Source organism: Diplotaxodon limnothrissa, linkage group LG11 (assembly GCF_057381915.1).
Source record: "Diplotaxodon limnothrissa isolate DT_005_m linkage group LG11, D_limnothrissa_male_GT1.1, whole genome shotgun sequence".
NCBI classification, from domain to species: domain Eukaryota; kingdom Metazoa; phylum Chordata; class Actinopteri; order Cichliformes; family Cichlidae; genus Diplotaxodon; species Diplotaxodon limnothrissa.
The window spans coordinates 8,601,842-8,618,710 of record NC_140606.1 but is presented as its reverse complement, the minus strand read 5'-3'; the positions used below and the strand labels follow the sequence as shown (position 1 = coordinate 8,618,710).

At 42.0% G+C, this 16,869-nt stretch overlaps 1 protein-coding gene across 1 annotated transcript in view; it reads left to right on the top strand.

Moving 5' to 3' along the window:
• vps13b (vacuolar protein sorting 13 homolog B) overlaps positions 1-16,869 on the top strand; it is a 299,690-nt gene that overhangs the window by 135,368 nt on the left and 147,453 nt on the right. Inside the window, exon 22 of the mRNA XM_085366137.1 lies at positions 3,502-3,635. Within this exon, the coding sequence (XP_085222263.1) occupies positions 3,502-3,635 (134 nt within the window). The remainder of the gene's footprint in view (positions 1-3,501; positions 3,636-16,869) is intronic.

Genomic DNA, 16,869 nt, shown 5'->3' with positions numbered 1-16,869 from the left:
AGGCTTTCAAAAATAGATGATCAGAAATCCACTCATTCATCGGGCTTTCTCACGGCAAAATTAGCAAGGATTAGGACAGTCTCTTTGCCAAAAAAGGAATAATTTTAAGAAATGATGGGCTCGTTGAGACCAATGACTCAGAATAATATTTTTGAGTATTATCGATTTAGGTCAGAAGAGTCCAGATGATGCTCATGGCTGCCTTTATTCACAGATTTTTGGAATCTGTAGTGACATACAGTGTGTGTGTGTGTGTGTGCGTGTGTGTGTGCGTGCGTGTGCGTGCGTGCGTGCGTGCGTGCATTATGGAATTAATTATGCAGGTTTATCTTGCATGCTGTGTTTCATTGTCTCATAAGCTCCTCTGCAGACATGCTTACAGTTAGCTAGTCCTCAGTTTCTTGTCATTAGGGCTGCCACGATTTGTCGACTAGTCACGATTACGTCGACTATCAAAATCGTCGACGACTGATTTAATAGTCGACGCGTCGTTTGAAACTTTGTACGATCACAAAAGACGCAGGAATAAGTGGCAGGATTTAAGAGTGTAATAACGGACTGAAACAGAAGATGGCAGCATTGCATGTACAAGGATATCAGCTACCGTTAAACCCCGAAGAAGAAGAAGAAGAAGCAGCTGTGTCCCAGAATTCATAGCGCGGCCCAGCGCAGTTTCCAACAATGGCGGCAGCTAGTTAGTTTTAATGTTACTCTTATTATTCTTTCTGGGTCACAAAATAAACGTTTAACATATTTTCAGGCGAGAATGTAGCTGTGTAAACTTCAAATATCTGCTCAGTTTATCAGGACACCACATATTTTCAAAAGCGCTCCGACGTTTTCGGAGACGTCTGTTACCCGCTAGCTCGTTAGCGAGCCGGGGGCTAGGCTCACTAGCGCTGTGAGAACACCGGACTCCCCGCAAATCGTTTTCAAACCCACCGCTGTCTTTCGCTACTCAGGTTAAATATATATGAGTCACTTAGATAACTTAAAATGTTATTGTTTGGCTTTTTTTTTTTTTTTTGTATTTTATTTGTTCCTGAGTAAATCAGTTTGTCTGAGATTAAAGTTATAGTTTTTACACAGCTGAATAAACGTCAAGCAGACAGCTGATTATCAGAAGTGTGAGATGCTCCAGAATATACTCCAGTGTCCTGTTATATTCTAGATAGCAAGGAGTTTATTAAACTTCACCGAAACAATCTGCAAATTTCATTAAAATTTAATAAACTATCATCTTGTCTTTATTTTTAGTTAGCACAGACCTTAAACACTTAAAGCTGTAAGCTAATGATAGTTATATAAGAGCAGATGCTGCTGGTGCAATAAGCTGTAGTTTTACGTCTAATGGATGATGATCTGATTAGTCGACTAATCGCAAAAATAATCGGTGACTAGTCGACTATCAAAATAATCGTTTGTGGCAGCCCTACTTGTCATGCAAAGTCCGCTCCACCCTCAAGTAACTTTCTCTTATTTTTGTAAATTGGAAGGAGATGGTACAACTGTGTATGAGTTTCTGTTTTTGGAGCTCAGAAGGGTGGCCTGTATTTACTTTAACATTTCATGAGTGATGATTCGTGAGGGTGTGAGCTCTTTATGGGTTCTATTTCAGTGTACGGTTTTTATGTTTGTCAAGATTGTGTGTGTTTATATGTGCTTGTGTTTGTGGTATATGCTTTTATTGTATTTTCTAATGTGGTAAAATGTTGTTTAGATAGTATAGGATGTATACCGTGAGATAACCAGGGCACTAACCAAAATTGGAAGAAACTTGCACACATACATGTACATAGACAGGGAAAGCCCAGTTCTTAGGGTAATGTCTCCTTAGTCTAGACAGCTGCATGACTTACAGTGGTAGCTACACACCCCTGTCTTGTCTACATCGATCCCCTGCAAAGTATGAGATACTTTTCTAATGCCATGTAACAGGAAAACTCCAACGTATGCACAGCCCTTCACAATAAAACTCTATTGACAACTCAATGATATCACAGCAGTTTATGCAGCACTCTATTCATATTACTCAATGAAAAGTCAGCCCATGAAACACAATCTGACCTGTCAAAGTCAATTTTTGCCATCTTTCACTTTGTGGGCATCTAGTAGGACAACACTGGAAGCATTACAAGGATAGAAAAAAAACTGACGAATAAGAGTGAGGAAGGTAGACTGGAAATTGCCAAATGTAAAAATAATGTCAAGTGCAACACTGACTGGGGACCATTTCATAGTCCCCAAGTGCCAGAGGCAGCCTGAGTGTGAGAAAATACTGTTCAAGAGTCCAGACCCATTATCAGTTTTGTTCTCTTCCACTTGTGCACATGTGCTCGAGCACACACACACACACACACACTCACACACACACACACACACACACACACACACACACACACACACACAGCTCAGCATCCATATACCTGTGGCCCAAGTCTCCCAGTGATATGCACACATACCTTGACCAACAAAAGTGGATCAAGGTATGTGGGTCAATGGTTAGTTAACCACCTTTTTTGTCATTTTCCCCACCAACATGCTGTTATTGCCATGCCAACGCATTTGGAGATATCTGGGAACATGATGTCTGAGGGCACACTGTACAGCTGTGACATCACTGCTGTTTCTTGAAAACTGTGGGATAGGGCTGCTGAGCAAGGCAGACCTTTAAATCATGGAATATGTCTTAATGTGTCTTTAGAGAGACCCCCCACCCCCCCTTCCCTAACCTCTGACGCCCTGATGGCTTTAACATCCACAGACCTCGGGTTAACCTGCTAGAATGCCCTTGTGCCTTTGTCTCGTTCACCGTATCTATGTATATTTCTCACACTCTGTCTCAAGCTTTCTGTCGTCTTCTTATCGATAACTGGTTCTCTTCCAGTGAAGGTGTGCTTTAGTTCATATAGTTAGTAGAATGGATAATTGAATATGCTTATTACTGTGTGATTTTTGTGCTTGACTGTTGCCATGAGTGTCAGCACAGACAATCAGCCCTCGTCTGGACCACAGCAGGCACACCAGAACATGTCATGTCTAGAAGTTTGTGTGCGTGTGTTCTCGTGTGTGTGTGGGTGTGTGTGTGTCCCCGTGTGTGTGTGTGTGCGTGCGTGCGTATTCTCTCGGTTTCATAGTTCCCTCTCCTGCTGTAGGAGACAAGAAACCTGAGTGCCAACATTACATCATCTCAATGAAGTGTCAGTTAAACATCATATAACATGATACTTTACAGTAAATGAAAATAACAGTGAATTATGAAGAGAGTGAAATAAAGGATAAATGCAGGGCAAAATTTTCTCATGTTAATAAATAAAACCCAGTTTTTATTTAAGACTTTACAAGGTGCCGCTTCACTTCTGTGGTAGCGGTTCCTTCAGGAGTCAGCTAAATGTTTCAGCAAGTCTATCAGCAGTACAAGTACACACTATGAGAAATGATGGCGCTGATTGTTTAAAAGCTTCATTACAATGTCATGCCTATCACTTTTTTCTTTCCCAGAATCACGTCCACTGTCCATCCCAATGAGGGTGATGCCTGACACCACAGCTGCGGAGTCATGGACGACCTCAGAGGAACAAATGAAGGAGCTCATCGCCCACGCCTGGGATGCTGTTAAACGGCTCACTCTGCAGGTACCAAACTGTCTTTATGTACTGGAACAGGTATATAAGACATTTCTACTACTCCACTGAGCTTGGATGAAAGTTCATTGATCTTGTCCATTAAGATTATTTACAGTTTTTTAGTCACTCAGTGTTACGTTTGGTCTTCACATTCCAAAGGATCAAGCGTACGAACGCATACCCGGATAAAAGTTTGTACGCCTTCTGGGACCAGCAATGCTTTTCCCTGACCACCTATTTCTCTCCTATTTCTATGGTATAATATATTAAAATTTAGCTCATCCCAGCCCAGCTTTGTGCTCTCTGTTGTGAAGCCATATGGCATCCAGGGACTTCTGTTAGTTGTTAACTGATTACCCTCTTTTACATACAGATGCATATACAGTGTCTCATGTCCCATTGTGGCAAGCCGAGTTTCCGTTTGGCCTGCTGGCTGTCTTGGATGTTCCTGTCTGTCTAAGTGTCTAACTGGGAAGTTAAATGCTCTCATCGATTGTCTGTTCGCTGCATCTTGACTGGACTAGTTAGTAGAGACCACATCACAACCAACCCCATCTGAAGCACATCAGGAAGTGCTGACAACTCTCTAGCAGGCCTCCTCTTGATGCAAGAGCTGGACATCATGGTGTGTGCACATATGGGCTTCCCTGCGCATAGTAATCATGCGGGGTACATTACTGCATGGTACATATGGATATCTTTCAGTTCAGTAATGTGTTAGGCTCAGTTTTGGCAGATTAACTACAGTGTGCGAGTATTACTCCGAAAATGCTGGCCACAGGTGTCCAAAGTTTTAATCTTGTGTTTTCTTTTTGTTTGTTCATCAATTATTAGGGTATTAAGCCAACCACAGAAAACAACAATAACTAATTTCAAGTATTGCAGCTACAGTGGGGCAAAAAAGTATTTAGTCAGCCACCGATTGTGCAAGTTCCCCCACCTAAAATGATGACAGAGGTCAGTAATTTGCACCAGAGGTACACTTCAACTGTGAGAGACAGAATGTGAAAAAAAAATCCATGAATCCACATGGTAGGATTTGTAAAGAATTTATTCGTAAATCAGGGTGGAAAATAAGTATTTGGTCAATAACAAAAATACAACTCAATACTTTGTAACATAACCTTTGTTGGCAATAACAGAGGTCAAACGTTTACTATAGGTCTTTACCAGGTTTGCACACACAGTAGCTGGTATTTTGGCCCATTCCTCCATGCAGATCTTCTCGAGAGCAGTGATGTTTTGGGGCTGTCGCCGAGCAACACGGACTTTCAACTCCCGCCACAGATTTTCTATGGGGTTGAGGTCTGGAGACTGGCTAGGCCACTCCAGGACTTTCAAATGCTTCTTACGGAGCCACTCCTTTGTTGCCCGGGCGGTGTGTTTTGGATCATTGTCATGTTGGAAGACCCAGCCTCGTTTCATCTTCAAAGTTCTCACTGATGGAAGGAGGTTTTGGCTCAAAATCTCACGATACATGGCCCCATTCATTCTGTCCTTAACACGGATCAGTCGTCCTGTCCCCTTGGCAGAAAAACAGCCCCATAGCATGATGTTTCCACCCCCATGCTTCACAGTAGGTATGGTGTTCTTGGGATGCAACTCAGTATTCTTCTTCCTCCAAACACGACGAGTTGAGTTTATACCAAAAAGTTCTACTTTGGTTTCATCTGACCACATGACATTCTCCCAATCCTCTGCTGTATCATCCATGTGCTCTCTGGCAAACTTCAGACGGGCCTGGACATGCACTGGCTTCAGCAGCGGAACACGTCTGGCACCGCGGGATTTGATTCCCTGCCGTTGTAGTGTGTTACTGATGGTGACCTTTGTTACTTTGGTCCCAGCTCTCTGCAGGTCATTCACCAGGTCCCCCCGTGTGGTTCTGGGATCTTTGCTCACCGTTCTCATGATCATTTTGACCCCACGGGATGAGATCTTGCGTGGAGCCCCAGATCGAGGGAGATTATCATTGGTCTTGTATGTCTTCCATTTTCTGATGATTGCTCCCACAGTTGATTTTTTCACACCAAGCTGCTTGCCTATTGTAGATTCACTCTTCCCAGTCTGGTGCAGGTCTACAATACTTTTCCTGGTGTCCTTCGAAAGCTCTTTGGTCTTGGCCATGGCGGAGTTTGGAGTCTGACTGTTTGAGGCTGTGGACAGGTGTCTTTTATACAGATGATGAGTTCAAACAGGTGCCATTCATACAGGTAACGAGTGGGGGACAGAAAAGCTTCTTACAGAAGACGTTACAGGTCTGTGAGAGCCAGAGATTTTCCTTGTTTGAGGTGACCAAATACTTATTTTCCACCCTAATTTACGAATAAATTCTTTACAAATCCTACCATGTGGATTCATGGATTTTTTTTTCACATTCTGTCTCTCACAGTTGAAGTGTACCTCTGGTGCAAATTACTGACCTCTGTCATCATTTTAGGTGGGGGAACTTGCACAATCGGTGGCTGACTAAATACTTTTTTGCCCCACTGTACATTACTGTTAAAAGATTAGTGTTTCCTCTTACTAGCTCTCAAAGTTATGGTTACATTTAACTGTCAGCAAGCATATGTCACAACGGGCATCATAAATGAACAAGATTCAATTTTTGCATGTAGTAATAGTTATACTGTTGTGAGTGCATGTAAGTCATCACAGGTGCAGCAGGGTTTTCTGTCAGTGGGCTTATTCATTGTGGGCAATGTGGCTATTTAGTTTCAGGGTTTAGTCACAGCTGAATCATTCCTTAAATTGAGTAGGGCTTTAAGGTGAGTTTCTATGAGCATGTAAACAATAACTATTGAGGCATAAATGAAACAACCCTTCTCAAATTATTTTAATTCCTATTGCTTGGACCACACAATCTGATGTCATTCAGACAGAAAGAGAGCATGTGAATTGAAATAATTCTCCAGAACCGGCGTCCCATGTCAGTACATTGAGCTGTTTACAGTACTTTCACAAGAGTTAACTCAACCCACTAATAGTTTGCTGAGCCCGTCATTGCCTCCACTTTCCTCTGTCCCCTTCGGCTGTGTGACTGGGACCACACCACATACTGCAGCAGTAATTAGGAAACACTCTGTCCTGTTGACATGGGAGTGGAAGCGAACCAAACCGAAAACCCCAACAGCTGGTACCCCAGGTCTTGGATATCCCCAAACTTGAACCACTCCATTTATTTTAGTGTGGTGTAAACAGAATACCTAATGGCTCACACTTCTGCTGCACATGTGCCCAATTTAACATGCAGGGCTTTCTTTCTGACTTTTACAGAAGAGAGAGGAGCAGGAAGGACAGAAAAAAGGTTGGGTTAATGAGACTGGGGGATACAAAGTTACCAAAGTATTTATTATTCCTTAGCTTCTGAGACCACTTAAGACTGTTTAAACAGAACATAAAGATGTGATAGCTAGTGATAGTGTAAACCACTCTTTTTTTTTTTATCCATAGCACTTGTCTGAAATGTGGTGATGATGCTTTGTTGCTGTGGCATTATTTTTCATCTTACAAATGCACAGCGACTGACTGGAAGTGTTTTCATTTTAATAGGAATGAGATTCAAAAATATTGATGCATAAAGTGAAAATGTCTGGAGATGCCATCAGTACAGTAATTAATCATTATTAATCAATCATTATGCTCTAAAGTCACTCTTTTCACCATATTTGCCTTTTTTAATAGGACCAACAAACTATGTTAACATACATTCCTAAACACAGCTTATCTGAATCCGAGCCCTCATATTGCCACACTCTAACCTGTGATATCTCTTCGATTTAAATTATGTGCAGTCCTAGCTATCTCAGTTTGTAAGAGTCTTACCTGTTTAGGAATAATAGATGACACATACAATGAAAATATCCAAGTCATTATTCATAAATAATTAAAGCACCATCAAAAAAGTAAAGAGACTGTCCGTGACAAAGTCAGGCAGCTGATATTGAAAACAGAAAAGCTTGCTGGCTCGTAGACAAATGGAGTTTACACATTACCTATGCTAATTACCTCTTGGATGAACAGAGGTCTCAGTCTTTCACTCGCTTAGAGCAACAGAGCCAGTGTCCACTGCAACATGCATGATGGACTCAGAGTGTTCTGTCCAGCGCACATCATCCTAATTGTGCATGCTTTGTTTTTTGGTAATGTAATATGTTTTTCTATTATTTTTTTAAATAGTCATTTGACATTGGGCGCTGTTGTAAATGTTACGTAGGCTGGAGCAATGTGAAATGTCTACGAGTGGCTCCTGCACTCATCCTTGGAGCTTTCACCCACAGCTTTTCTTTCTTCTTGTGCTTCTGGTCATTGCTATTTACCACATCTCCCGAGCTCTGTTTACTCTCCCTCTTGTTTTCTACTCTTCTCCCCCACTGCTCAGCCGTAGCACTTTTCATCCAGCCATCTCCCCTTCTCCACCCTATTCTCCTGAGGACACCCATGTTCTTTTTTGGCTCTGATAATAATTGCAAGTGATCAGGATGGTGATTCTATTTCAGGAATTTTAAAATGATTCCTTCTATTTAACACATGAATGTGTTCAGCACTGGCAACAGAGCACGTTGTTACCAAAACTGAAATGGGATCTGCTGAAACAGAGAGACCGTTGCCATGGAAAAATGAAGTAACACTGCTCCCTGCAGCTGCCATGCATTAATGAGTAGGATACTTTTTGAGAAAGAAAAAGAGGGAAAAAAGCAGTGGGGTAAAAAAGGTAAAGCGGTGGAAAGGAGAGGGAGGTGTAGGAAGCTGGGAAGAATACTGGATAAAAATGGGAAGAAGCTGAGGTTGAAGGCAGGAGGAAAGTGAGAGATATACAGAAAGGAGAATCATGTGCACTGGATTTGGTGTGGCTCAGATTAAGCTGGCCAGATGGTTTCCATGAACAGGATCTGACCCCCGGATTGAGTGCTTTGTGCAGGCACATTACTTCATCCTCTGCCCCCTCCCTTCATCCTATCATCCTTCCATTCAACACCTCATCCTCCCTGTCTGTCAGAACCCACAATTTCCAAGTGATTTGTAATTACAGCTTTAATTTTGGGCCACTTTAAACACCATGTTTCTTTCAGTATTGGGGAGATAAATTGTTAGCTTTTAAACTTGACAGTCATCTTACAAATCCTGAGAGATGCTGGCTCATCTTAATCATAAGCAATTTGGTAGATATGGCATACTAAAAAATAATTCAGGCTTCTATTATACAGTAAGTCTAAATCCATATACTAACATTTAGCATGATAAATCTGAGTGCAAAAAATAAATGTTATAGTTTTGCAATGAGATTGTTTAAAACGGATGTGCTTAAAAAAACAAAGCAAAAAAGAAACAATTTAACTAACCTGTTATCACCTCACACACGAAACCTACCCACACACTCCTTAGAGTATTTGGTGTCAAACAATATGATAATATGTCAAATAATATATTTCACATTTATTAGCATTTAAATAATACGTGCACACATTATGAATGAGGTACACATATTTTACATATGAGAGTCCGCGATGTAATAGAAAATGAATTGGTGTGTTTCAGCATATGAACAGCATATGAAAATGAATAGCCTGCTATAATTGCTTGCAGTTCCTGATTGTTTAAGTGCTGATTGGCTGAGTGCAAACAGAGAGGGAGGTTAATGCTAAGGACAGAAGGGGTCTCTTCTAACATTAAGTCTCCGCAAGACTGTTCAGCGATTTGAGGATGACAGCAAAAGAATAAAGAACGAGAGAAGGACGGAAAGCGGCACAGGGTGAGGTAGTTAGTGAATATGTAAGAAATACAAAAAGAAAGTATCGCCTGATCTAAATCAAGAGCCCACAATGCAAAAGTAGATGTCATTGGCTGTTTACCCAGTGAGAACACTGTGCGTGGGTGTATGTATGCACACGTTCACATCTTGATGAGTGTGTGTTAATGTGCATGTGTGGCCAGAATCCCATTCCATCATCTGCCGCTGTGTCAATACACTAATGACCTCAGAGCCATTATAGACGCACTCACATATTTGACCCTCTCACCGGACTGTACTGGAAAAGCGCTTACTGAGATTCTCCTGTGTTTTTAGCCTCTTGAATCTCAGCAGTTTAGAGACTTGGAACTGATTTTGATTGAAAAAACCCTCCTGATACACTACAGCGAGTACAGATTTGCCACAGGAGCTGCAATTGCTGACAGAATTGGGATGTTTTAAAATTGTCATAGAAAAATGATGTGCAGTTTATGCCCTGATCTTCTGAATGTGTCTTGGAAAGCTAGTTCGGACGGGAATCGCGTTAAATTGATGGAGCACACATCCACCCTTTGTCTTGGGACAATGAAGGAAGCCGTGCCAAACACAGGTCGAATCAGATCAGTTGGGGTTTAGAACAGCCCGGTTTGGCCTGCTTCACTGGGTCACACTGTATAAATCAGTAGTGGTGAAAATCTGCCAGAGTTAGCCCTTGAATCCTCTTTTCATCTGCAGTCCATCACCATTTGATCCAACTTGGCCTGTATTACATACTGCATAACATTATCACAGCCACCTTGACTCTCTTCAGTTAGCCAAAGGCAAAATTGTCTGGCCACACCATCACCACTATAGATAAACCAAGCCAAGCTTGCTTTTGGCCAAACTTTAGTCAACCCGTGTTTATATCTGAGGACTTTGCTCTAAGCTGTCAGTTATTCCATGATTCTTGCATCACTTATACTCTAACCTTTAGGCAGTCTCTCTCACCTAGAACAATCTAGCCCATCCTTGGTGCTCAGCCAAACATCAGCGATGTATTCAGACTTAATTTGACAGGGTCCCACTTGTGCTTTTTTGGAGGTGCCACAGTTGTCCTTTTGTGTCGGTATTTCACTGCAGAAAATGGTTTTTAACCTACTGGGTCCATGCAGTACATGCGGGCCGGTTCTACCACATACTTTGGACACTGCCTCCATCTGGCAACAGATGCTTTCTGCAGGTAGATGGACTGTTTGTAGCTCCATGCAAACTGCTAGCATTCTGCCAATGGAGAACCATGTTCAGCCCCATCTGTACTGGCTCACCATGCTGAGGTGGTGGAGGGGTGATTGTTTGAGATTATGGGTGGGAGTAGGTGAGGCGAGCCAGGCCAGCCGCGCTCCTAAGGCCACTGTTGGATCAATAAACGCAGCGATCAAAGTCGCAATTAACCCACCGCGCTAACACAAACAGCTGAGCTAGCAGAAACAAACAAAGCCTTCATGTCACCTAAAGCGTTTATTTTTGCAGATTTCCACCTCGGCCAGGGAGACCTCCAGAGCTTGTCAGCTTCTGTAAGCAGTGTTGGAAGAGAGGAATGCAGGGCCACATAGATGGCTGGCTGCCTAGCCCGTTGTGCGGTGCCAGCCCACGATCTTATTGCTTGTGGTGGCATGTGGGTGAGACACAGCCTATCTGGTGTCAAAAGGAATCATGCTTAAATGTTTTTCTCAAGAAGATCAGGAAATAAATCTGCTCTCTGAGGTTTCCAACCAAAACTTCTATCTCTATCCATGTACCGCAAGATACATCTGCGTAGTGGAATCTTCAGGTACACACATTAATCATGTTAAAATGTTAACGATACAGTTTGTATTATAACACCCACTTTTTGACTATTGTTTTGGGGTTTTGATTTGTTTGTTTGTTTTGGTTTATAGCAAACAGAAAATGCAGGAAGATGTGAAGAAGGAAGGGGAGCAGAAGGTTAAGAGTGGGTGGGTGGGGTAGTGGGCTCTGTGCTCTGAGGACCTTCTGTTCATCTGACCGGCCACTTAGGAAACACAGTGTCCCGTCTGGTGCAGGCACAGGAAGATTACATTTGGAGAGGTATCAGGTTTTTAAAACAAAGGGATGTGTTTTCCGTTTGCTGCCGATCCTTCCACTGAGATTTTTCTGCTCCAGAGTTGCAAATGTTTTCATTGGGGATGCTGAGAGGGTGTTTCTAATTTCCTCTCCTCTATCTCTGGGTGATTTCCTGTGTGTCGTGGCTTTATTATTGTGTGTAGAAAAATAGAGGGAAAAATCTGTCGGTACGTACGTGTTTAAATGTGCAAGTGTGTGCGCGTGCGGCCTTCACATGTTGTGGGTCTCTCTACAGAGGGGTGATCTTGACCTCCAAAGTCTGTGCTCTGCTAAGGTCTGTACAGAGTTAGGGCATCCAAGTTTCTCTTCCCTACAGTGATATGAAAACAATAAGCCTAAGAGCGGATTTGTACAGCGCCGCAGGACTGATATCACACGTATTTCATTGCCTGGGTCGAGTTAGGTGAGGGTGACAGTAATTGCTTGTAGTTCTTGCAAGTATTCTGTTGCATGACTGCTGTGCTGCATATGTGTAAAGATTCAGATTCAGATGTGATTCAGACAGCTAACCCATTCATACAATGGAGCAGTTCAGTTTTCTAACATCTTATCTCCATTTTTAAATACTGAGGGTAAACAGTAGCAATGTATTTTTGCTTTGTTTTGTCATGAGTGCTAAAATTTTGAATCCCTCTTTTGGACAAGGCCGATCTCTCGTTCCTATAATCTGTCAGTTCATGATTGAAACATAAAGCTGTGTCTATGAATGATTATTGGTGAGTAATATACTGCCTGCTGCACTTCTAAGTTGGTCTTAAGAGTAGACGGGCTGTCCTCAATCTAACTCACTGTTCTGTCATTTACTGGCGAGGCCCGGCAGATCCTAAGAGCCTCCTGTGGTTATATAGGCCATTTCCACATGGCTTCAGCCTTTTAAAGCTTGAGTGTGTTTGGCCCTCAGCTTCCTCTCTATTAGAACCTGCTCTGCTGGAACCAGATAAACCATCCTCACAAAGACTCAAGGGAGAAGTACGACACAAGACAGATCATGCACTCCCACTGCTGCTCAGAAGAGCATGAAGTCAGGGATGCTTTTCAGGGGTATTAAGACCCAAAGATTTGAAACAGGGTCGGCACATGTGGCTGTATTCTGAACCCTATCTGATGGTGCGGAGAAGTGATCGGGAATAAAACTGAGCAGAGCTTGACACACACAAACACACAACCCACGAAGAAGACCCCATTTTTAGAACTCTGTGATCTGGTGCCAGAGAAAAGAAACAAAGGGAAAAATGTATTTGGGCATCTTAAAATTTAATCAAAGTAACCTCAAAATGGATATACTTCCCCTTTTTTAATGTTTTTAGCTTTTTGTCTTTTTTCTAGTAGTATTTACTCTTGACTGCATGTGGCCTCCCAGCCCAGAACCTACATTTAATTATGGTTGTGTATTGTAGATCAAAGTGTAAGCAGATCCTTGCTCATTTAGAGGGCTGAGAGGAAGGGCTCAGTACCTAAATCTATGGATAAGCGCTGGTCACCTAATAAATAACCAGGCTGTCACTCAAAGATTCAAACTCTCTGGGGCTTTTTTACTGAATCTTGTTTGTTGGCATCCATACTGAGACTTGAACAACCTTTAACTGCTAGTTTCATGAAGATCATTCAAGATGACACGTCCCCACATTATTTTCAGCTAGCTTTGTTCCCTGTCAACCCACTCAGTCTCATTACTGAATGGCAGAGAGCGAATTTTGTTGCATATCAGAGATGTGCTGAGACATGAGACAAATTCATCTGTGTGAGCACAAGTAACAAATGCAGTCTTTTTCTCTGTGTCAGATTCACAAAGCAGTGTCTGCGCTGGTGTACGTATGTAAAAAGAGGCAATCTTATGCACTATTTTTTGTGGAGAATTTACCATCAGGGCAAGCTTGCAAGGAGCAGCAGCCATTCTGGTGAACTGAACAGAAATATCATCTTTTCATTGGCTCCCTATTGAGACCAGAGCTCAACTGATGACCGGGTCCATCCTGACAACTTCAGAGTATAATCTTATCCCAGTAGAGCACTTCCCTCTCATAAGCAGGCTTGCTTGGAGATTCCAGAAGTAGAATGGGAGGCATTCGCTGTAGCTAACAGGGCCCTCTCCTCTCGAACCAGCTCCCAGTTTGGGTCATGTCCTGTTTGTGGTCTCTCTATGCTCTCATTTTCTCTATTATTTTCCTGCTTGTGCCAGCAGTCTTTTCGTGTTCATTGCACCCCACCAAGTTTTTCCTTGTAGGTTTGATTGTTGGGGGTTTCACTTTAATATTGCAAGGTCTGAACCTTACAAAAATCAAACACCTTGAGCTGACTGCTGTTGTGAATTATTTTTTATTTTTGGCATTTTTTTTCTCTTAAACCGCTTTTCATTATGAATCTTTTCTTTAAGTAACTGCTGTCTGCAGCTAGCAGGGGGGATGTGATCTATGATTGTGTACGTGTTCAGTTTTGCAAGAGAACATGCAAGCACACAGTGTATGCTTCTGCAAATGTTTAAGTGTGTCATTTGAGCATGTTTTCACAGTAAAATCCCTGCACGTGCAGCCTCATAAGGAGTTGATTGGCTTCAGTCTCGTTTCTTGTTTAACTGAGATTTCCTGGTCGAAATTGAAAAGTGTTTTTTTCACATTAATAAAAAAAAGTTTATGAATGTGTTGCAAGTGATCCACGTGATCCGTGGCCCCTGAACACGCACACACAGATACTCAAATTGTCCGTCAGTGTTATTCTCCTGACTGAATCTGTTATTGGAGGCAGTAGGTAACTAAAGTATGGTCCCAGGTTCCTGAGCGTTAACTCCATTTGTTATGTTGAAAGATTTTGTTTCACTTTGACAGGACATGATGTCATTGGACAAAAGGAACGGATAATTATGCATCTTTGATTTCGCTTTTCCCCACTGAATCTTCTGTAATAATACAGATATTGTATGAAACCATCTGCCATTCTGAACTTTGGCCCAACTTGAATATGAATATGAATTTTAATCCCTTTCAAACACTGTCAGCCCTATTTATCCATGTAATAATGAGAAATAAATGTATAAACTACATGGCTGTTGAAGCATAGGTCATACACTTTATTATTTGTTGTGCCCGAGTCATTTCCAGGGGCTATCTGTCTTGTTTTTGCTGCAGTTTTATTCCACATTACCCTTAAACCCAGTAGGGTAAAGTTGTGTAACAGATATTCCACACTGCAATTATGCCTCTGGCTTTCACATATTATTTGTGCCCATTTCTATTTTTAAATTCATTTCAGAATTTTCCTTTAGCTGCATTTGGAAACACCGCCTTTCCACGGGTCTACACTAACAGAAAATAAATTTCCACTATCCTATTTAGGATAAAAATATAATTTAGTTTGCCGAGCCTTGTGACTGGCTGGTGAGTAGTGAAAATGTGGCCCGCTGCCACCCAAGCATGTGACGGAACATAATGAGTTTTAGGTCAGCCTGGTATTCCTGTCAGTTTCCTCCTGTCACAGGACATTGTGCAAGTCTCTCTCTCACACACACAAACATACATGAACTTGGCCTGGCCCTCAGCTCGTGGGAGGGGGACATTGTCGCACACACTAACTGCTTCCAGTGCTGTGTTTATTGGCCTGTTACAGAGCTGTTAAACACAATTGTGTGGAATACCAAACACGACCCTGCACAACCTCAACTGCACTTTTACACCTGAGGTTGAGACATAAAACACATACATGCTCTCACTTTCCACTTTGACCTGTGATTACGGGCAACATTTTTTGTGTGTCTGTTGCCATGTCAACCATAACCATGAACACCACGATTCTCCTCTCACATCTCAACGCAGATTTTCCACCTTGAATCAATGCATGCTCAGCAGTGAGAGGGACAAAAGGACAGAGGCATGGGAGGTTGGGGTGATGGAGGGATAGAGGGCTGTAGAGTTGGTCAGAGGGAAGAGATGCTGTCAGTGGTTTTGGCAGTCATAAAAGCAATGATGCATATGGGACATTCTGACCTCAGACTATTTCTCTCTTGGATCTGTCAGCACTGCTCAGCAGTTCCAGTGCTCCCTTTTCTTGCCCTTTGTTGCCCCTGTCGTCTTTGTTTGGATACTGTATGTCTGTCTCCCTGTGTGTGTGTGTGTGTGTGTGTGTGTGTGTGTGTGTGTGTGTGTGTGTGTGTGTGTATGAGTCACAGCTCAAGCATTAGACCACAGATGGGGGGCTTTGGAAAGGTCTGCGAGGTGACCAGGGTGACCTGCTATTAACAGTAGCACAGAGAACTGGGTGGAGGATTGCCGTTCAGTTCTGAGTTCACGTTCCTAATAACGTGACACTGTCGTAACAGGATGGTGACAAGGACGGGCATTTACGATTCTTTTCCAATATGTTCGCTGACATTTTAAGGCCATTTCAGCAAAAATTGTTTGGCATCAAAGTTTGATATGCTAAAACAGTACCAAGTATTTTATATTATTAAAAAGAACAGATTTAGAGCAGCTTTAGCAGTTCTTGTTATATTTTGATCTTACTGGAGATGTTTGCCCAATTTGTCTTGGATGCAGATTGAACACCTGACAGCGCTGTGACCCAGAATAAGTGTGGATTATTAAAAGATTGTACTTGAACTCACAAGACATCTACCAACCAGTACAACTGTTTTCTTTTGGCATAGTAATATTTGCTCTTTTGTGCTGTCATCCACTTTCGGGCAACTGGGATTCCTCAACAAGTCCTCACTGGTCACCAGAGCATCAAATGCTCTTTAGATCCAAACCTCCTCCACTCATGAAAAAAAGCTATTTTGCTTTAATCACTGTCCCCCTATGGACTTGTACTGTTGTGTACTGTTGCCATTGGTAAATACAACATGTTTGTTTCTCTGTGTTTGTGGCTTTTAATAACTGTCATCAAAAGGGAATGAAAGGAGAAAAGAGCCAACCAAAGATTCGTTTTGTATCGCCCAGATTTAGGATTGTTGTGCCATTTTCTTTTCCATTACATACTCTGCTCCTTGAAACATTGTGTGCCTTTATGTATAAACATCTAGAAAGTCAATTGTCTGACTGCCCTCTGTCGTCATCTGTGAGATATTATCTGTTTATTGTTAGTATATTTCTGTGTAATGTGGCAAGACTATGACTGTCGTACACCTGACATCATCGTTGTGTTCCATCATAAGCACTTTAAAATCATGAGCAAACACCATTATAAGGTGCTGTGTTATTTGTTCACATTCACTGTAACAGATAGGTGCCTGTGTTTTCTACCCTGTAATAGTCACAACTACCCTTTTTAAATGAACAAAAATCACCTGCTTAATCATTTTTATTACATAAAATTCCCACAATTCTATACTAAAGAGGTTGATACAGATGTTTCCTCTCAAAAACACAAACAGATTTCCATTGGTTTTTAATTTCA